At 44.4% G+C, this 20,024-nt stretch overlaps 1 protein-coding gene across 2 annotated transcripts in view; it reads left to right on the plus strand.

Moving 5' to 3' along the window:
• Nucleotides 1-16,801, plus strand: part of HEATR5B (HEAT repeat containing 5B) — a 94,157-nt gene extending 77,356 nt beyond the window's left edge. Inside the window, exons 33-36 of one of the 2 annotated variants that reach the window (XM_040429542.1) lie at nt 1,963-2,187; nt 4,579-4,724; nt 11,014-11,227; nt 13,066-16,801. In XM_040429542.1, coding sequence (XP_040285476.1) covers nt 1,963-2,187; nt 4,579-4,724; nt 11,014-11,227; nt 13,066-13,370 — 890 coding nt within the window. In that variant the 3' untranslated portion in view covers nt 13,371-16,801. The remainder of the gene's footprint in view (nt 1-1,962; nt 2,188-4,578; nt 4,725-11,013; nt 11,228-13,065) is intronic. The other variant, XM_040429543.1, reaches the window with a different exon arrangement.
• Nucleotides 16,802-20,024: the final 3,223 nt, after the last annotated feature.

The raw sequence follows: 20,024 nt of genomic DNA on the forward strand, positions 1-20,024 counted from the left end.
CGTTTCAGTTTCAGTGCCTTAAAGCGTGTCGAAACTCGTCAATCATCTATTGTGTATGGGGTTGTCCCAACTCTCCCTCAATGGCATATGTCGGGGCTGGGGGAAAGAAAGATAGATTGGGTATGTTGGATTTCAGTATGCCTTATCCCTTGTTCTTTTAAGTGTCGGACAGCAGCTTAGTGATGCTTATGGCTGTGGAATATGTCAGCTCTATATGAGTAAATATTGAGAATGCATGCATTTTAGGCCAGGCCAAGCGTGCATGGGGGAGGGAAACAGGGTACAGTTTGAAACATCTGGGTATTTAAGGTGTATGGCACCTTTTTATCCCCGATTCCTCTTTCAATCCATGAGTTTCAGTGCATTGAGATAGTACTTAGGCAGCTATATCCCAGAATCTCTAGTTATTGCTCTGATATTTTACACTGGATCTGTCATGTAAACATGTCTCTTTTAGTAATGGCATTTACTAGTATCCTTTGTAGAAACAGGCACGTGGGAGCTGTTTGACTTTCTGAACAGCTCCCTGATTGCTTTGGACATACAAAAGAGAGTATGTGCCAAATATTATTTACCCAGTTGGCTGATGGATCACATGGCTGCATCCAGGTATTTTCTCGCTCATATCATTGGGGGACACAGGACCGTGGGTATAGCTTGCTGCTGCCACTAGGAGGCGACACTAGGCTGAAAGCTGTTAGCTCCTCCCCTGCAGGCTATACCCCCTCCAGCCTGGAGAGAGCATATCAGTTATGCTCCTTATGTTCGGAGAAATTCCCTCGTGGTCAGTCACTATCAATGAGGACATTGTTCTGCCCTCTTTTTGCCCTGAGCCTTCTCATCCTAGGGAGGTGGCTCTCCACCGTCTGGATGTGGTACGGACCTTGCGGATCTACCTGGCAGTGGTGGCCCCTTTTAGACGTACGGACTCCCTGTTCGTAATCTCGGAAGGTCCTCGTAAAGGTTTGGCAGCCTCGAAGGTGACGATTGCTCGGTGGATTAGATCGGCCATTGCAGAGGCCTACCGCTCTAAGGGCAAGGTTCCTCCTCCCGGTATCACGGCTCACTCTACCAGGGCGGTCGGGGCTTCTTGGGCTCACCTTCACCACGCTTCGATGTCTCAATTGTGTAAGGCAGCGACTTGGTCCTCTTTACACACCTTCACGAAATTTTACCGAGTGCATTCTTTCTCTTGGCCGCAGAGTTTTGCAGGCCGCAGTGTAGTGTCTTACCGGAGGGAGTTGGTTTTGTTCTGGGCCAGTGGTTGTTTCCCGCCCCAGGGACTGCTTTAGGACGTCCCACGGTCCTGTGTCCCCCAATGATATGAGCGAGAAAACAAGATTTTTGTGAACTCACCTGTAAAATCTCTTTCTCGCTTTATTCATTGGGGGACACAGCACCCACCCATTTTTTCTTTTATTATGAGGCCAGTGGGTCCGAGTTGCCGGTTGGGGCTGGTGTCCGGTTTGGTTTTTTTGTTGGGCAGTGGTCCTTACTGGTTGGGTTTTGTTTCGGTACTGTTTCTCCTACTGCTGAAGCACAAACTGATAGCTCCTCCCCTGCAGGCTATACCCCCTCCAGCCTGGAGAGAGCATAACAGCTTTCAGCCTAGTGTCGCCTCCTAGTGGCAGCAGCAAGCTATACCCACGGTCCTGTGTCCCCCAATGAATAAAGCGAGAAAGAGATTTTACAGGTGAGTTCACAAAAATCTTGTTTTTCTGTCCTCTGTCTTAGCTTTGCCTAATGACCGCCAGCATCAGGCCAAAGTCCCTAGGCAGTGTCCCCTGAAAACACATGCAAAATAACTGGCTGCCGAGCAGTAAAGCACCGGCCATCTTTTGAAAGCCTGACTCTTAAACAGATAAAAAATCTTCAGGCATGATCACTTTATGATGAATACATATACCCCTCTCCATTTCAATCAAATGTTTTTTGTTTTGTTTTTTGTTTTGTTTTTTGCAGGTTGTATGACCATGCTGCCTACCATTCTTTACTTGGTCACTAAAGTCTTGAAGGAGACTGCAATAAAGTCTTCAGATAATCAGATGCCATTGCCGGTTAGTGCCTGCTTACAAGCGATAAAAACCATTGTCACTTCTCCACTGGCCAAGTCAGAAAAAACCCAGAAGAAGTGGACTGACCTAATTCGTAGCACTTTAGCATCTGTGCTGGAGTATCCACAGACAGGTAAGAAATCGGGGCCACCAGTGGTGGCATTGTGCAGCCACAGATCAGCAGACCTTTGAAATAGATTATTGAAAAACAATTTATTATATGTGTACACTGCTCAAAAAAATAAAGGGAACACAAAAATAACACATCCTAGATCTGAGTTAATTAAATATTCTTCTGAAATACTTTTTTCTTTACATAGTTGAATGTGCTGACAACAAAATCACACAAAAATAAGAAAATGGAAATCAAATTTTTCAACCCATGGAGGTCTGGATTTGGAGTCACACTCAAAATTAAAGTGGAAAAACACACTACAGGCTGATCCAACTTTGATGTAATGTCCTTAAAACAAGTCAAAATGAGGCTCAGTAGTGTGTGTGGCCTCCACGTGCCTGTATGACCTCCCTACAACGCCTGTGCATGCTCCTGATGAGGTGGCGGACGGTCTCCTGAGGGATCTCCTCCCAGACCTGGACTAAAGCATCTGCCAACTCCTGGACAGTCTGTGGTGGATAGAGCGAGACATAATGTCCCAAATGTGCTCAATTGGATTCAGGTCTGTGGAACGGGCGGGCCAGTCCATAGCATCAATGCCTTCGTCTTGCAGGAACTGCTGACACACTCCAGCCACATGAGGTCTAGCATTGTCTTGCATTAGGAGGAACCCAGGGCCAACCGCACCAGCATATGGTCTCACAAGGGGTCTGAGGATCTCATCTCGGTACCTAATGGCAGTCAGGCTACCTCTGGCGAGCACATGGGGGGCTGTGCGGCCCTCCAAAGAAATGCCACCCCACACCATTACTGACCCAATGCCAAACCGGTCATGCTGGAAGATGTTGCAGGCAGCAGAACGTTCTCCACGGCGTCTCCAGACTCTCACGTCTGTCACATGTGCTCAGTGTGAACCTGCTTTCATCTGTGAAGAGCACAGGGCGCCAGTGGCGAATTTGCCAATCTTGGTGTTCTCTGGCAAATGCCAAACGTCCTGCACGGTGTTGGGCTGTAAGCACAACCCCCACCTGTGGACGTCGGGCCCTCATATCACCCTCATGGAGTCTGTTTCTGACCGTTTGAGCAGACACATGCACATTTGTAGCCTGCTGGAGTTCATTTTGCAGGGCTCTGGCAGTGTTCCTCCTTGCACAAAGGCGGAGGTAGCGGTCCTGGTGCTGGGTTGTTGCCCTCCTACGGCCTCCTCCACGTCTCCTGATGTACTGGCCTGTCTCCTGGTAGCGCCTCCATGCTCTGGACACTACGCTGACAGACACAGAAAACCTTCTTGCCACAGCTCGCATTGATGTGCCATCCTGGATAAGCTGCACTACCTGAGCCACTTGTGTGGGTTGTAGACTCCGTCTCATGCTACCACTAGAGTGAAAGCACCGCCAGCATTCAAAAGTGACCAAAACATCAGTCAGGAAGCATAGGAACTGAGAAGTGGTCTGTGGTCACCACCTGCAGAACCACTCCTTTATTGGGGGTGTCTTGCTAATTGCCTATAATTTCCACCTGTTGTCTATCCCATTTGCACAACAGCATGTGAAATTGATTGTCACTCAGTGTTGCTTCCTAAGTGGACAGTTTGATTTCACAGAAGTGTGATTGACTTGGAGTTACATTGTGTTGTTTAAGTGTTCCCTTTATTTTTTTGTATATGTGTGTGTATATATGTATATATGTGTGTGTGTGTGTGTGTGTATATATGTGTATATATATATATATATATATATATATATATATTCATGAGCAGAGCTCTTGGTCATCCAATGGTGTAGGGTGCTGCAGCAGCAATTTCCTGTACAGTGGGCAGCTGGGATTGCTGCTGTGCAGAGAAACAGTGAAGGGGGTACAACGCTATACAAGCACTGCAGTCCATTCATTTGTAGGATGGGAATATCCCTTTAAAGGGGTTGTCGTTCTTCACCCAGGCAGCCCCTCTGAGTGGAGCAGATGCACTCAATTGCCCTACGCTGAATCGCTCCTGGGTGAAAAAGGGGATATGTCCAGGTTCAGCTCTGAACCCAGACAACCCCTTTAAAGGGATATTTCTATCTTGCAAATGAATGGACTGCAGTTCTTGTATAGCGTTGTGCCCCCTTCACTGTTTCTCTGCACAACAGTGATCCCAGCCACCCACTGTACAGGAAACTGCAGCACACTACACATTTGCGTGACCACGCTGCAATTAGGGAGCTCTGCAGGGAAAACTTAGAAGGGGATGCAGCATTAAACCAGCGCAGCTCCCCCCCTCGTAGAGATATGCCCTCACTTTACAAAATAGGAATACCTCTTTAATTTGCAGCATTTCCAATTTAAACATGTTTTTCCTTCAGTTATACTTTCATTTTTTTTTTTTTTTTTGTGAATCTGTAAAAAGTAAGCCTGTTTTCTGTACTCAAGGTGACTCCAAACTGGATGAAGTAAGCTTACTGACGGCTGTTGTACTTTTCCTGTTGTCTGCAAGCTCAGAGATTATCGGTGTGCAGTCATTACAGACTGGGTGTATAAACAAGTTCAAAGCAGCCATTACATCCAGTGACCCTGGGGTGAGTTTATAAAACATGGATCCTTTTACTTTCACTATTTTATACATGCTAAAACCACAAGGATGGGCTTCTAAACAACTTTCTGAAATCATAAAATTTTGAAGCACGTTTGCAGTGAGGGAATGGGTATCTTCATGCTGTAACCAATTATATAACCATCCTTATGCCACAGCAAATAAAAATAAAATTTTTATGAGGGGAATACTTAAAGGTTGTAGACACTTTGAAACATTATGTTTGCTGTGGAATGTATAGTGTAAAGAAAAAAAATTCTCCAATTGGTTATGTTTAAAAAACACTTAGTTTTACTTCTATAGCCTGCATGTGCTTCCTATCCTCAGCAGGAGGGCTCTACTTATTTTTATACACAATCCGTCAGGCAGTTAGTTTGATCGGTTGTCTGTAACTCCTCCTTTGTCCTCTCGGGAGCAAGCACCTGTACAGAACACCGCTTCTTCATGCAACAGGGACTCAGCTGTGCAAGCAGAGTCTCAGGATCACCGAGGCTCAGTTACATGATGAAGTGCTGTGCTCTCCTAGTTGACTACAGAACACAGCGCTTCATCATGTATCTGGGACTCAGTGGTCCTAACACTCTGTTTGCGCGGCTGAGTCTCAGTTACATGGTAAAGCACTGTGCTCTATACTTGACTACAGAACACAGCACTTCTTCATGTAAGGGGGGCAATAAGGGGCAGCATTACTGTCAGGGAGGCACTAAAGGACCATTCTACTGTCTGGGGTCACTAAGGACTCTGATCGAGTTCCCTCTGCCTTCCAATCGGAGCCCACACAGTAAAATCGCGGGGCTCCGGTCGGTTGCATTGACAGCCTGGACCCTGTTGAAGAGCTCCAGGCTTGTCAAGGCAATCTCCATGCTGAGCTATGCACGAGGCATAGCTCAGCATGGAGAGTGTAAAAATCCTATTCACCCTAATAGATCTCTATTAGAGTGAATAGGAGAGGGGATCATAAGATCCCATGTACTAGCCTCCTAAAGGGGTCTAATAGTTATTTTAAAAAAAAATGTCAAAATAGGAAAAAAATATATAAACATCAAAATACTAAGTTTAAACCGCCCCCTTTCCCAATTTAACATATAAAAATATATTAACAATAAAAAATTTAACATATTAGATATTGCCACCTCCAAAAAAAAGTCTAAACTATTAAAATATATATCTTTTTAATTTTGTCTGGTGAATACCGTAACGGAAAAAAAAGAAAAACTTGCAACTCGGGGTCTTTTTGTGGGAGAAACAGGGCAGACACTCAGGACGAGGATAATGTCTCACCGCCATTCTATAAAGGAGAAAAAGACAACTTTCCCTGTTGCCAAACATTTTGGTGATCCTTGCCATAGCATTACAGACCTCCAAGTATTAATATTAAAGGGTCATTTCAAAGTGCAAAGGTATAGAGGAGTTTGGGAATACAAATTTTGGACTTTGATAAACTTAACACAGGACTGAATTTGTCTCAAGGTTTTGTGGCCTGCTACAACATCAGAGGAGAAAGATGGGTTGTCTCCTCTCTAAACTCAAACTTTCTCCAAGACCATTCCTCTGTTTGTTGGTGTTTTGCAATTTATTACTCCACCTCTCTGTTCTTTCCTGTGTATATCTATAATTCTTTAGAGATTTATTTTTCATTTTGGCCTGAAGAAGGGACCACAGTCTCAAAAGTTTGCCTTATAACATAATTTATTTTAGTTAGCCACTAGCAGAAGGACCCGGCTTCGCACAGGTATATTTAATCTATTTCATTTAATGTTTGTGTATGTCATTAAGATATCGACAGTATCCACTATAACAGTGACATCTACAATACCCCGCCCCTTTAAAGCTGACCTACAGCAGTGAAGAAAAATGGCTGGGTTGTTATGGAAACCTGGTGTAAAACTGTGTGTATGTGGAGACTAAGGACCTGCGAGCTTCTATTGGCTGATAAGGGTCATGTGACCAGGCTTCTATTGGCTAATGGATTTTTTAGGAATATCTCACGCAGGGATGTGCTTTTGAACAGCTCACTCTCAGACAGCAGCACTGTGCTGTCTGAGCGTGAGCTGCAGGGAGAAAGTCATCCTCCCTCCCACCTTTGAGGCTGACAGAAGTTGATTTTTAACTTCATTTTTTCAATTACTGTCGGCTGCGGAGTGGGAGCGGCGTGGCTTTTGGGGGGCGGGGTTTTTTAGTCCGTCTTTTGAGGGTGGTCTGAATGGCCACCCTACCTGCCCCCTGAACTGTCACCTCCACAGGACTCCGCTCCCTTAACAGTGTCATCAACAGCGCCCTTCGCCTTTAAAGCTGACCTGCAGCAGTGAAGAAAAATGGCTGGGTTGTTATGGAAACATGGTGTAAAACTGTGTGTATATGAAGACTAGGGACCTGTGAGCTTCTATTGGCTGATAAGGGACATGTGACCGTGTGTATGGCAGTTGGGATATGAAGAGAAAGACCTGCAGGCTTCTATTGGCTAATGTAGGTCATGTGAGCCTGACATCAATAGTGGGGAAATTAATGGAAACCATACTTAAAGGGAACCTGTCACCAGTTTAATAGTACATGCTAGAGAGCTGTGACCCCCCACAAGATTTATTTCCAGGTAGCAAGGGATGTGTATACCAAGTTTCGTTGAAATCGATGGTTGCGTTTTTGAGTGATCGCGGAACATGCATACATACATATGTACGTCCTTCTTTATATATATATATATATATATATATATATATACTGTATATTCCTGCGTATAAGACTACTTTTGAACACATGAAAATCTTCTCAAAAGTCGGGGGTCGTCTTATACGCCGGGTATGGCGGGCGCTGCAGTGCCGGGACCTACGAATTATCAACAGAGAGAGCCCGGGCTATTGCCTTGTATCCCCAGCAGATAAAATATAGACCATATACAAATCTATAAAAATGCACACAAGGGAATGACACGGTTAAATACCCAAATAGCAGCTAATGAACTTGAGCGGCACACCAATAAGAAAGGAAGATAAAGTGAACTGAACAGCGCCGCTGTGAAAGCTGTCGCACAATACTGACGTCACAGTAGTAAAGCATCTGGTCTCCTTGGATACCCGGTCACGTGGGACGCTACGTGCAGGCGGAAGCACACCACGTGGGACGCTGCGGGTGTGCGGCCTTCCATACCACCGCTGCAGGATTAGCAGTGAAGACCGGTAAGACCGAGCTGAGTCTGAGCAGAGACAGTACGTGCAGGTATTGTGGCAGCGGTAGTGAGCCGTTTATCATAGGCCATACCCAGCAAACTATTGGGCCCCACAGGCTTAAATTGGGGGTCACCCAGTAAGAACTGTGTTACACTAATCCACTAGATTTGGATACCTACGGGACATTTTGCGACTGTGGACAATATTGGTGTGCCGCTCAAGTTCATTAGCTGCTATTTGGGTATTTAACCGTGTCATTCCCTTGTGTGCATTTTTATAGATTTGTATATGGTCTATATTTTATTTGTATTTTAGGGGTATGTTTTCAGGATTTTACCACAATTCAGTGGAATAAAGTGTACTATTAATTTGTTGTTTGGTGTTCCCTTTTGTAGTGTGCCCCCCCACACCTGTCTTTTTACATTCAATTTCCCACTCGGTCCTGAGGGTGGGACCTGGGGGTGAGCACCTTTTCCATATACTGAGGAGGTGAGCCGCTGTACTTCTTCTATATATTTTTTGTATCCCCAGCAGCTGAGAGCTGCGATGTAACCCACGGCATATGCCCCCCCTGCGCTGTACCTTGTATACTGCCCCCTGCTCTGTACCTTGTATGCCTCCCCCCTGCTCTGTACCTTGTATGCTCCTTGTACCGCCATCCTCCCGGCCGCTCGCATCTCGCTCCTACGCATGTGCGAGATTTCATGCGGCGAGCGTGGATACACGGGATCCTCATGGCCGCTCGCATCTCGCTCCTGCGCATGTGCGAGATCTCCGTGCGGCGTATCTAAGTGCGGCGCAGATGTGCATATGTGAATGTGATATGAAGAATAACATAACAAAAACATGTTCAGGGTATAGGTGGCACATGTTTAGGGTCTGGGAGGCAGGGAGGGAGGACAAGGAAGGTGGTGGGATGCAGGGATGGTGGTGATACCATGGGATGGCGGTGGTACCTAGGGATGGCAGTAGTATCTAGGGATGGTGGTGGGATGCAGGGATGGCAGAGGTACCCAGGGATGGTGGTGGGATTCAGGGATGGCAGAGGTACCCAGGGATGGTGGTGGGATGCAGTAATGTACTGCTGTGTGTTGAAAAAGGGGTAGTCTTATACGGCGAGTATATCCCAAACTCTATATTTTCAGTGTAAAAGTTGGGGGTCGTCTTATACGCCCAGTCGTCTTATACGCCGGCATATACGGTATATATAATTAAAAGGTATCAAATTACAATATTTTATCTTGTTTCTCTTTTTGAGAACATCAAGACCATTTCTGCAGTCTTGCCTGTGTTCACGCGTATGCCTGACTGGCTGCGGGCTCTTCCACTGATGCCTCGACCGGATCTACTCCTGTGTCTTCATGTTCAGCTCATAATGTACATGCAGTTAGGGTCCATTCACACATCCGTGTGTGTTTTGCGGATGCACAAAACACGGACACCGGCAATATGCGTTCCGCATTTTGCGGACCTCACATCGCCGCAATTGCGGACACTAATAGGATATGTTCTATTTTTTTCGGGATCGGAATTGCGGACCCGGAAGTGCGGGTCTGCATTTCCGGATCCGGGCCGCACATCATGCGGCCTCTAAGGAATGAATGAGTCCGCAATTGCGGAACGAAATTGCAGACATGTGAATGGACCCTTAAACAGGAAGACACAGGAGCAGATGCAGTCGAGGCATCAGTGGAAGAGCCCGCAGCCAGTCAGGGGGTTGTGAGGGCACAATCCAGATTGCAGAATCATTGACACGACAGAATGTTAAGTAGTGGTGAAACAATCTTCCTTTCCACAGGTAATCTGAGAACCTGAATTTATTCAAAGCCCCGGGGAACCCCTTTATGTCAGCTCGATAGGATAACCACACCCACTTTGCCACCACTCAAAATTGGAACAAATGCTGTAAAAATGCTAAACTTCCCATTTTTATTTTTTGCGCAAATAAGTCCAAAAAGTTGCAGAGCCCTATTTTGAAGCCAAAATTCTGACCTGCATTGGCTTAATAAATTCCCTCCAAGATGTTTGTCGTTAAAGGTGACCGGTTTTATGGGTTTTTCTTTCCATTATTGAGAAACAGTTAAAATCTATTTCACCATGGCTTCCTAGCAAAGATGCAGGGAGGCACAAAGACTGCAAAAACAGAAGAGGAGTCCAACTTTAGAGTGTTTTCCCACTAATAGACTCAATTCACACCACTTATGTGCTGCATGGTCAGCGTACATTGTATGGCAGGAAAATGTGACATACATGCTGGTGTTCCTATAAACATAAATGTGTCCTTTTGGCATACTGTATACATCTGGATCTCTCAGCCCCAACTATGCTTTTCAATTCCGCTATCTGTACAATGAAAAAACATATACCGCATAGTGAATGTTTTTTAACGGCAGTCTATAATAGAAGTTTGCAAATTTATGGCCATACAGTTTCAAACTGTTTCACAAAATGCAGTGTGAATTTTGTCTTAGGCCGAGTTCACATCAGCGTTCAGCCTTTCCGTTCTCCTGCTCCATTATAGGAGCAGGAGAACGGAAAGGACGGATTCGGCTCATAACTGAGCCGAACGGAGCCTACAGACCCCATAGACTATAATGGTCGATGATTTTGGAGCGGAGACAACAGTCCTGCATGCACAACTTTTGTCTCCGCTCCAAAATCATCTTCTGAGCGGAAACCTAACGGACCCCATTATAGTCTATGGGGTCCGTAGGCTCCGTTCGGCTCAGTTATGTGCCGAATCCGTCCTTTCCGTTCTCCTGTTCCTATAACGGAGCAGGAGAACGGAAAGGCTGAACGCTGATGTGAACTAAGCCTAACATTTATCACGTATTCAAAACAGAAGCAATAATTGTTTGCGTGTCCAGGGTCTGACGACCTCCACCTCTCGAAGGCCATCATGGGGGACAAGTATGCATGTCCCCACACCATTTAAGTCTGTGGTGTACAGTGAGCGAACAGACCTGTGCTGAGCACTCCAGATGCTCCGTCATCACTCGTTATCTCCTTATTGTTTTGCTTTCGGCTCCTATCATTCTTCTTTTTCTTGAGTTGGATATTTAAAATAAGTCAATTAAAGCAATAGTAAATGAATACCTTCCTGGTTCACAGGTTCAAGCTAAAGCTTACCAGCTGCTGTTGTCAGTTTTTCAACATTCCAATCGCGCAATTTCTACTCCATATATTCACGCACTGGCGCCCATCATGGTGGAGAATCTCAAAGCTGTTGAAAAGAAGAGACCAAGTAACAACTCTGAGCTGCTGGCAGTACAGGAAGGGATAAAAGTTCTGGAAAGACTGGTTGCTTTGGGAGAAGAGAAGAACCGTGAGTAAATTCTTCCACCCCAGGCATACAAAATTTGTAGTTGGAAGGATCAAAGGAGAAGGAAAATATTCTGCCAAAGAACCACCTTGGTGGCATCTTTATGTACCATGTGTAATAGACTCATTCTTAAAGGGGTTATTCCACAAAAATTCTTGATCACCAATCCACAGAATAAATGGTAAATTACGGAGCTCAGGATTGGACCATTTATTTAATAGGATAGGTGATAAAGAATTTTCATGGAATGATAATAATACAGGTGTGTTGACACGGTGCAGTTGTGCCATGGTTTTTGCCATGGGGTTGATAACCACACAGCAAAAACTTGCATGCATTTTTACAGTGATTTGAGCTGGTTTTCTGAGCTCCACATGTGGATCCGCAGCAAATCATGGTAAAAACACATAGTTTTTTACATGTTCTTGTCTGCAGGGCAAAATACACACTTTGGCACATTCCACATTATTTTTGACGTCTCTTCCAAATAAAAAGACCTGGGAAACTGTCTAACTTCAAGGGGTGGTGCAGTGTCATGAAATTGATGACCTATCCTCAGATTGTTGAGGGTCTGGCTCACAACACTTTCACCAGTCAGCTATTTGAAGAGGCCGCAGTGCTCGTGTGAGCGCTGCATCCTCTTCAGTGTTTATCTGCATGCCGTGTAGATTGTAGCGGAGGTGCAGAGTAATTACAGCTGTTCATCTTAAACAGCGGATTGGCGGGGGTGTAACCTAGTGTTAGAACATGCAGTGCACGCGTGAGCGCTGTAGGTTGTAATCCCAGGCTGGGATCACGTGCCCAGTCTACGGCATGTGATCCTGGAAGTGGTAGCCGCATAGGATCGCGGCGCATCTTGGATAACCCCTTTTTTAATGACCTATCCTGAGGATAGGTCAGTGATGGCGAACCTTTTAGAGACAGAGTGCCCAAACCTCAACCCAAAACCCACTTATTTATCGCAAAGTGCCAACACGGCAACTTAACCGGAATACTGAGGTTTTCGTTTAGAAAAAACAACTCGTACATTAACATGGGCCGGACTGGGACTTAAAAGCATCCCTGGCACACAAACCTCACCAGTACACAAACATAAAATGGCTACACAGAGATTTGGGCCGTGACGATGATCTATGTATTATACTGTCCTGTATATGGTTTCCATACCGGGCAGTATAATACATAGGTCATAGTCTCCTTACATACATCCTCCATATACAGGGCAGTATAATACATAGCTCATCACCTCCTATAAGAATTATCCATATATATAGGGCAGTATAATATATATATATCATCACCTCTTTACAACATCTATATATACATCATCCAAATATATACTGTACAGACCTGAAGGCTGAAGCCTACCTACGTCCACTCTGGGATCCCAAACTGTATGGGAGTCCGCCACGTGCTGAGACTGCAGGGGAGAGGGCGGGATCCGGAGGCGCAGCAGAGTGTCAGATGTGCTAACATCAGCACTCCTTCCTGCGCATGACAATGTTGCCGACAACCCACCCAGAGCTAGTGGAAGGAAGGCACGCCACCAGCCAGGACGTGTCACCATGCCTCACATTTAAAAAGCGGACTGGCCAGCCTCCAGATTACCAGTCCGGGCCTGCCTGCCAATATTCCGGCCCTGCGCGTGTGCCCACAGAGAGGGGCTCTCAGTGCCCCCTCTGGAATGTGTGCCATAGGTTCTCCACCACTGGGATAGGTCATCAGTATCATGACATTGCACAACCCCTTTAATGTATTGGGTTTGGTTCCAATGCTTAATGCCAAGTTCCATATGTTGCAGAACTTCTGTATGATGTGATCTGCATTATTTTCTATTTCAGGAGTCCAGCTGCTTGCCCTCCTGGTTCCTACTTTAATTTCTTACTTGCTTGACGTCAATACATTTAGCTCTGCGTCTCCCTCGTCAAAGGATCTCCATGAGTTTGCACTGCAGGATTTAATGCGCATTGGGCCTCTTTACCCACATGCTTTTAAAACTGTAATGGGAGCTGCTCCAGAACTGAAGGCCCGGCTGGAGAGTGCCATCCGAGCTAACCAAGCAAGCAAAGCCAAAGCTGCCTCCCGACAGCCTGCTCCCACCATTCAAAGTGCTCCTACCATCAAATTGAAGACCAGCTTTTTCTAGTCAAGCTCCCTTTGTGAACAGGAGGTTGGCATTCAGTTCTGCACATAGGATTTGGACTTGCTTAAATCCAGCATGGCTCATTCCACTCTCATACACCAGGAGGTCTTCCTGGCATTAAGAATATTAAAATAGTTTTCAGGACAAACATTTTTCACTTTCCAGCCTTCACACATCCTTAGCTTGGGAAGTAGAACTAAGATGTTCTTCGTTAATCCAAGTACTTATTTTATCTACCCTTTTTCTTCAGTCTTGACATTTTAACATTAGTAATATCTCAAAATCAGTGGACCGTTTTTATGTCGCATTACACAGTATCAAATTCTTTCCACATTTTAATGAAAAATCCAATGTTACCGCACCCTGCCTGTTTACATTAGTGCAAGGTTGGCATAGAAGAGGGTGCATCAGTGACTTCCTTAGAAAGGCATTCTGAGGCTCTCACTGCTTTTTCAGACAGACCCACATACAGAATATTAATATTTGTGGTGACGTGGCAGCAACCTGGAGCAAGCTGACCCTGATATTTCTATAGACTAGAATGGAGAGAGCCACAGACATTTGCATCTATCTCTCTGTTCAGTCTTTGCCTGGATGTGGTGACTAGTGGCCTCCTCACAAAGTAGGTTGATGGTCCAGGGGTAACTGGTCTCACAATAGGTGGGATCCTCACCTATTAGACATTTATGGCATATCCTGTGGTTATGCGATAAATGTCTATCATGGGAAGCCACATTTAAAGAGACAATCTAGTCTTAATCTTTTTTTTTTTTTTTGTCAAAAAATACATTTGTCCTGATTCACGTTCTCCAACCTGCACCTTCTCTTAAATCATAGGGGCTGTGGTGCTCTTTTAAAGTCCTGGGGCCCTTTGACTTTCCCCAACTATTCTGTTAGAAGAATAGTGCAGTTCCCGACATGCACCTTATTTTCTGAAGTGTCTGATGTAATGTGTAAGGCTTGACAAATATTCCGTAAGTATTCTGTTTAGCTTCCTTGGTCACAGTTATGTATGCCATTTCATTCTGTATTTTACTATCTGAAAGTGACTACAAATATATTGTAATAAAGGGATATTTCCATCTTGAAAATTGAGGGCATATTGTTAATGTATGCCATCACTTTATGATCATGGGGGTCCGACATCTGGGAGACTAAAGGGACTGCAGCACTAATTTAGCCCTGCGCCTCTTCACTATTTTTTTGCTCCTGGCCACCTGCCGTGCAGGGTACTCCAGCACACCCCATTCACTTGCATGGAGCTGTGTGGGTGGCTGGGTGCAGCTTAGCGTCATTGTGTCATTCTCCAAGAGGTCGGACCCCCGCTGATCATAATGGGATGGCATATTGTAGAGATATGCCATCATTTTATGATTTGGAAATACCCCTTTATCCAATCGGACCATTGCACTCCATCAGTATGCATATCCTCTACAGTTTTCTTCTAGCACAATATGGGAAAAGATCAAAATCCTACGCTGTCTAGAGAGGCTACATACGATGGCACACATCTCTTGTTTTTATTATAATTGGGTAATAATGGATCCAAACATCTCATGTAAAAAATAAAGATTAGCAGTTATTTATATGTATATTTCTCACTTTTTTAGGTGTTCTGGGGCCCAGGTGGCAAAGGTCATTTCTGTTCTGAATGTTCATTCTCTTTTATCTGTTACAGTCTGAATTTAGAAAGTATCATTTCCAGTTTCTGGGTCTATACTAAATGATGTGTGAATCGCTGTTTTACTGTGTATTATGGATTTTTGTAAGGAACCTTATTGATAATTGTAAATATGCAAAATGAATTCATTTTAAAATGTATTTCACCTTTCCATTTCACTGTAGATATAAAACACACATGACCTAGAATGGACACATGATCGGGGAGATGCAACACACACTATACCTTCTATATACTGTATGGTTGGGAGATGTAGCACACACTATACCTTCTATATACTGTATGGTTGGGAGATGTAGCACACACTATACCTTCTATATACTGTATGGTTGGGAGATGTAGCACACACTATACCTTCTATATACTGTATGGTTGGGAGATGTAGCACACACTATACCTTCTATATACTGTATGGTTGGGAGATGTAGCACACACTATACCTTCTATATACTGTATGGTTGGGAGATGTAGCACACACTATACCTTCTATATACTGTATGGTTGGGAGATGTAGCACACACTATACCTTCTATATACTGTATGGTTGGGAGATGTAGCACACACTATACCTTCTATATACTGTATGGTTGGGAGATGTAGCACACACTATACCTTCTATATACTGTATGGTTGGGAGATGTAGCACACACTATACCTTCTATATACTGTATGGTTGGGAGAGGTACACCCCCCTTCCCCCTTCTTTCAAACTACAAATATGAAAAATAAATACCCTTTGTGGGTAAAGCAAACTTTTTGGGAATAAAGCTGAAATGTGTTATGTTTAGTCACTGTGCAAGGTACGTTTTTCTGAGAAGTAAAAGAATTTATGGCCAGCTCACCCTTCCTGTGCTGCATGGACTCCGCTTGTGAACGTGGAAAACTAAAGTATAAAATAGTCTGGCATCTCAAGATCCGAAAATTTTTAACCTAGGGCTACACAGCAAAAGTCATGTAATAAGATTGCAACATCGCATTTAATGGTTGTCAATGAGGTCATACTGTACTGGACATGCAAACCCAACACGACAGTTGCAGAAATTCCAGATTGCGCAGATGTGATTTTCCCAGCATAGAACTCAATGTAAAATTGTATTTATTTTGCGGTCCGCAATTTGGAGATCCTCAAAATACAGATGCGCTCCATATGCTGCCTGCATTTATATTGCAGACCGATTGAGTTCAATGGGTCCATGGTCTGGATTTTGCAGACCTAGTGTATCTTTTTGTGGAATGCACATACGAATGATCTGTGTTTTCCGCATCCGTATGTCTGTTCTGTAGAGGGATCGAACAAGTCCTATACTTGGTGGAAAAATGCAGACCATGAACCTACCATCTCCTACTCTCCTAAGGTACGCATTTATATATAGTGAGATGTAACGGACCTATTGATTCTGGACATTTTACTTCCTAGCAAAATAACTGTTCATGTAGATGCAGCGCTGAGACCAACGAGCGAACAATTATCTAGATACCTGTGGCCATCTTTATCATTCAGAAAGATGCAGTACATATTGTGTTTGGGACGTGTCAGGTATGAACGTTGGTGCATAGATAATGTAAACGTCAGGATAGGTCATCAATATCAGATTGGTGGGGGTCTGACTCTTGGCACCCTCAGCGGTTTGAAGGGGTTGCTGTGCCCTCTTCAATGTTTACCTGCACACCGAATAGGAGTAGCTGTAATTATACTGCACCCAAATTACAAAGTAGATGGTGTTTGGTTAAACACTGAACAGGACGCATCCCTTGCATGAGCACCGCAACCCCTAAAAACAGCTGATGGGGGGGCTTGCCGAGAGTCAGACCTCCACTGGTCCTATATTGAAGATGTAACCCGAGGATAGGTCATCAATATCGTGAAACTTTACAACCCCTCTAATGACAATTCCTTAGGCACTTCATGTACCACTGTATAATACACCACCAAGCATCATATTACAGAGATTGTCTCACCAAAAAGCTTCTAGGGGAAGATATCTCAATTTTAAGGCATATTTTCGAGCAAGCTGGGATTTTCATCAGATTTCACCCTTTTGCTGCTTTTTTGTGGGCTCTTTTTTGAATGACCTCCAGTAAATCTGCACATTTCCATTGCTTTGCAGTTTTTATTGGTGCATAAGCATACGGTTTACATAAAAAGAGGAATCCTGCTTTTTATATCTTAAAATATTCACTTTTAAGGGAAGAATAAAATACCTTGAGCACAATACTGAGACAAGCATGAACTGCAGTTCTGTTAACATGAATGTGTGACATTTGTGGAGTTGATGACTGTTTTACTGTAACTTTCTGTGACCGAGCAACAAAATGCAAATAAAACAAGCATGAGCCTTCATCTGGTCTTACTTTTGTCATTTCATTACTAAGGTTCTTTTACACAAGGGATGCACACGTTTTTCAGGTCCGGGGGACACATTGTCAGATTGAACCAATCCCAAAGACAACAGTCAGGGCTTCGATAAGAACTTCGCTGTGACAGGCCTCAGGGCCTTCAGAAGGCCCAATTCTGCCACAGCAACCAAACAGCTCACAAGGACTTGACCTTTCAGATGCCGTGATTGTAACTGACACTCTGCCACCAAATGTCTGCTGTGTAAAACAGCAGTCACCTGGCGACTATCTTTAAAGACCCCGCTGTATTTTTGGAATGGGTTTATAGAAATGCCAGGAGTTTCAGATTTCCCATAGACCTACAGCTAACATCTGGGCTGGCATTAAAATCCCTTTCTCGTCTTGTTCATTGGGGGGGGGGGGGGGGAGACAAAGCGACTGCTGTCAACACACCACCGCTTGCAGCACCCTGTGACCAAGAGCCGCATCGGAGGATGCAAACGTATGCACCCTATAGAACTTCGAGAAAGTGTGTAGAGAGATCCAAATAGCGGATCTGCATATTTGCAAAAGATTAGGCCTTTTACCGTATCACCCAAGTGGCACCAACCGCTCTGGTGGAATGAGCTGTCACCCGAAGGGGTAGCACTGTGCCTTAGGAACGAGAAGTCTTGCTGATCAACGTCCTGATCCAGTGACTGATAGTGGACTGTCAGCCACCAGGCCTCACTGAGTATGTTCAGGGACTATGAAAAAATGGTGTCTGACTTGTGAAAGGTTGCCATCCTCTCCAGATAGATCTCGAGTGCGTGGACCATGCCCACCCACAAGAGAACCCCCCACTATGTGCATATCTTTTGAGGAAGTCTGCTTTCTAGCAGTGTTCAGATCAGCGGGTCCAAAAAACCATGATCCCTGAAGATGGTGGTTTCAACCACCACGCCGCAAAACTAAATGTGTCTGAATGCGGGTGAAAGAACGAACCTTGGGAGAGGAGGGCCACGAGATCCTCATGCCCCGACCGTCTGGGCCAATCCGGAATGAGGATGATTTCTGGGACACCCTCTGTTGTGACCCTTTTGAGGACACTGGGAAGCAAATGGCAGGGGGTAAATATGTACAGGAGTATGAACCTGTACCAGAGAACCACGAGGGCAGCAGTTGCTACTGCTCGAGGGACGAGGTTCAGGATCGGACCACAAAGTCGAAAACATCAGAATGGAGGGACAATCCTGTACACATCAGAAGCGAGCCACCCCTTTGGCTACAGCATTTAAAGCAGGGGTGCACAACCCGCGGCCCGCACAGCCAGTTTTTGCGGCCCCCGTACTCCGAGTCTGGCTTCACACAGTTTTTGTTGTATTTTTGTAGGGTTTTTTTTTGTCTTGCATTGCTGTGTTTTTGCAGAAAAAATACCAGCTGCATAAGCTGGCTGAAAGTCTATGGAAATTTTTGAATAAAAGACGCGCATTTTATTTCAACTGGGAAATGTTTTTGAAACACAGCATTTTGTAGAAGTTCTCTGCAGAGAAAAATACCTCAAAAATGTATCTCAGACATTTTTGTTCAACATTGAATGTTAATGTTCAATTTTGTTTTATTAGAGTTTCTTAACTAAAAATTTGATGAAATCAACACCCAGTTGCTTTTATATTTGTAGTCCTAAAGTTGATTTTACTAATCTTTAATTAACATTTATGTAGTACTGTTACTGGTATCTAAACCTTGTTCTGTTTATTGTGAGCAGGATACATAAATACACTGCATAACACAACATCTATTTGTACTCCCAATCCTGTTATGAGGAATTTTCTCGGATTTTTCATGGCTATTACGTTCTATCTTTTTAGTAGGCCTCTGTGCCATTCAAAACAGGCAGTGGTGCATGAAAAAAAAATTATGAATTAATTGGCAATCTAATGGCGGGTTTTCACAGCCTGATTGTAGGTTATCAGGTACGAATGTTATTATGAATGTTTGTTCCTGATAATCGGCCTATGTAAGTGTGCTGCCGATTGGGTGAATTGATCTGTCATGCAGCACATTAAATCTGTGAACAAAGCTCTGCTTGTTATTTTACATGCTTTTACATAATCAGGCCTCCTGTGTGGTATTGCTAGATGAATGCATCAACGTATACTAAATTTTAATGATGCAAAACAAGTTATAGTTTTCATGCAGGAAACTTTTATAGTTTAAGCAGCTCAATTTTTTTTTTTGTGGCCCCAGGAGGCAGAACAATGCGACAATGCGGCCCTCAGACCAAAATAGGTTGTGCACCCCTGATTTGAAGTTATTGCAAATACCTGTACTGATGAGGGAAGAAATGCAGTTGATCAGTGCTATTAGGAGCGATTGGACTAGAGCTAGCCTAAACACAAAATCTGTGGGAGCCACAGCACCCATTGCTAGCCGAACATGAGCAAAAGTGTCCACCTGTGGGAGAAGGGAATGTAGAGACAAGTCCAACACCTCGGACCAGCGGAAAGGCTCCCGCATAGAAGAGGGAGTGTGTAGCAGCTACTGCACGCAATGTCAGGCCCGAAACTCCCATGGAGTAAAAGGTAATATGGTAGAAACTACATATCCATTACCCAGTGGCAATGCGACATGTGAGAGAGAAGAACGTGGTTGCTGTC

Source organism: Bufo bufo, chromosome 4 (assembly GCF_905171765.1).
Source record: "Bufo bufo chromosome 4, aBufBuf1.1, whole genome shotgun sequence".
In the NCBI taxonomy this organism is placed as follows: domain Eukaryota; kingdom Metazoa; phylum Chordata; class Amphibia; order Anura; family Bufonidae; genus Bufo; species Bufo bufo.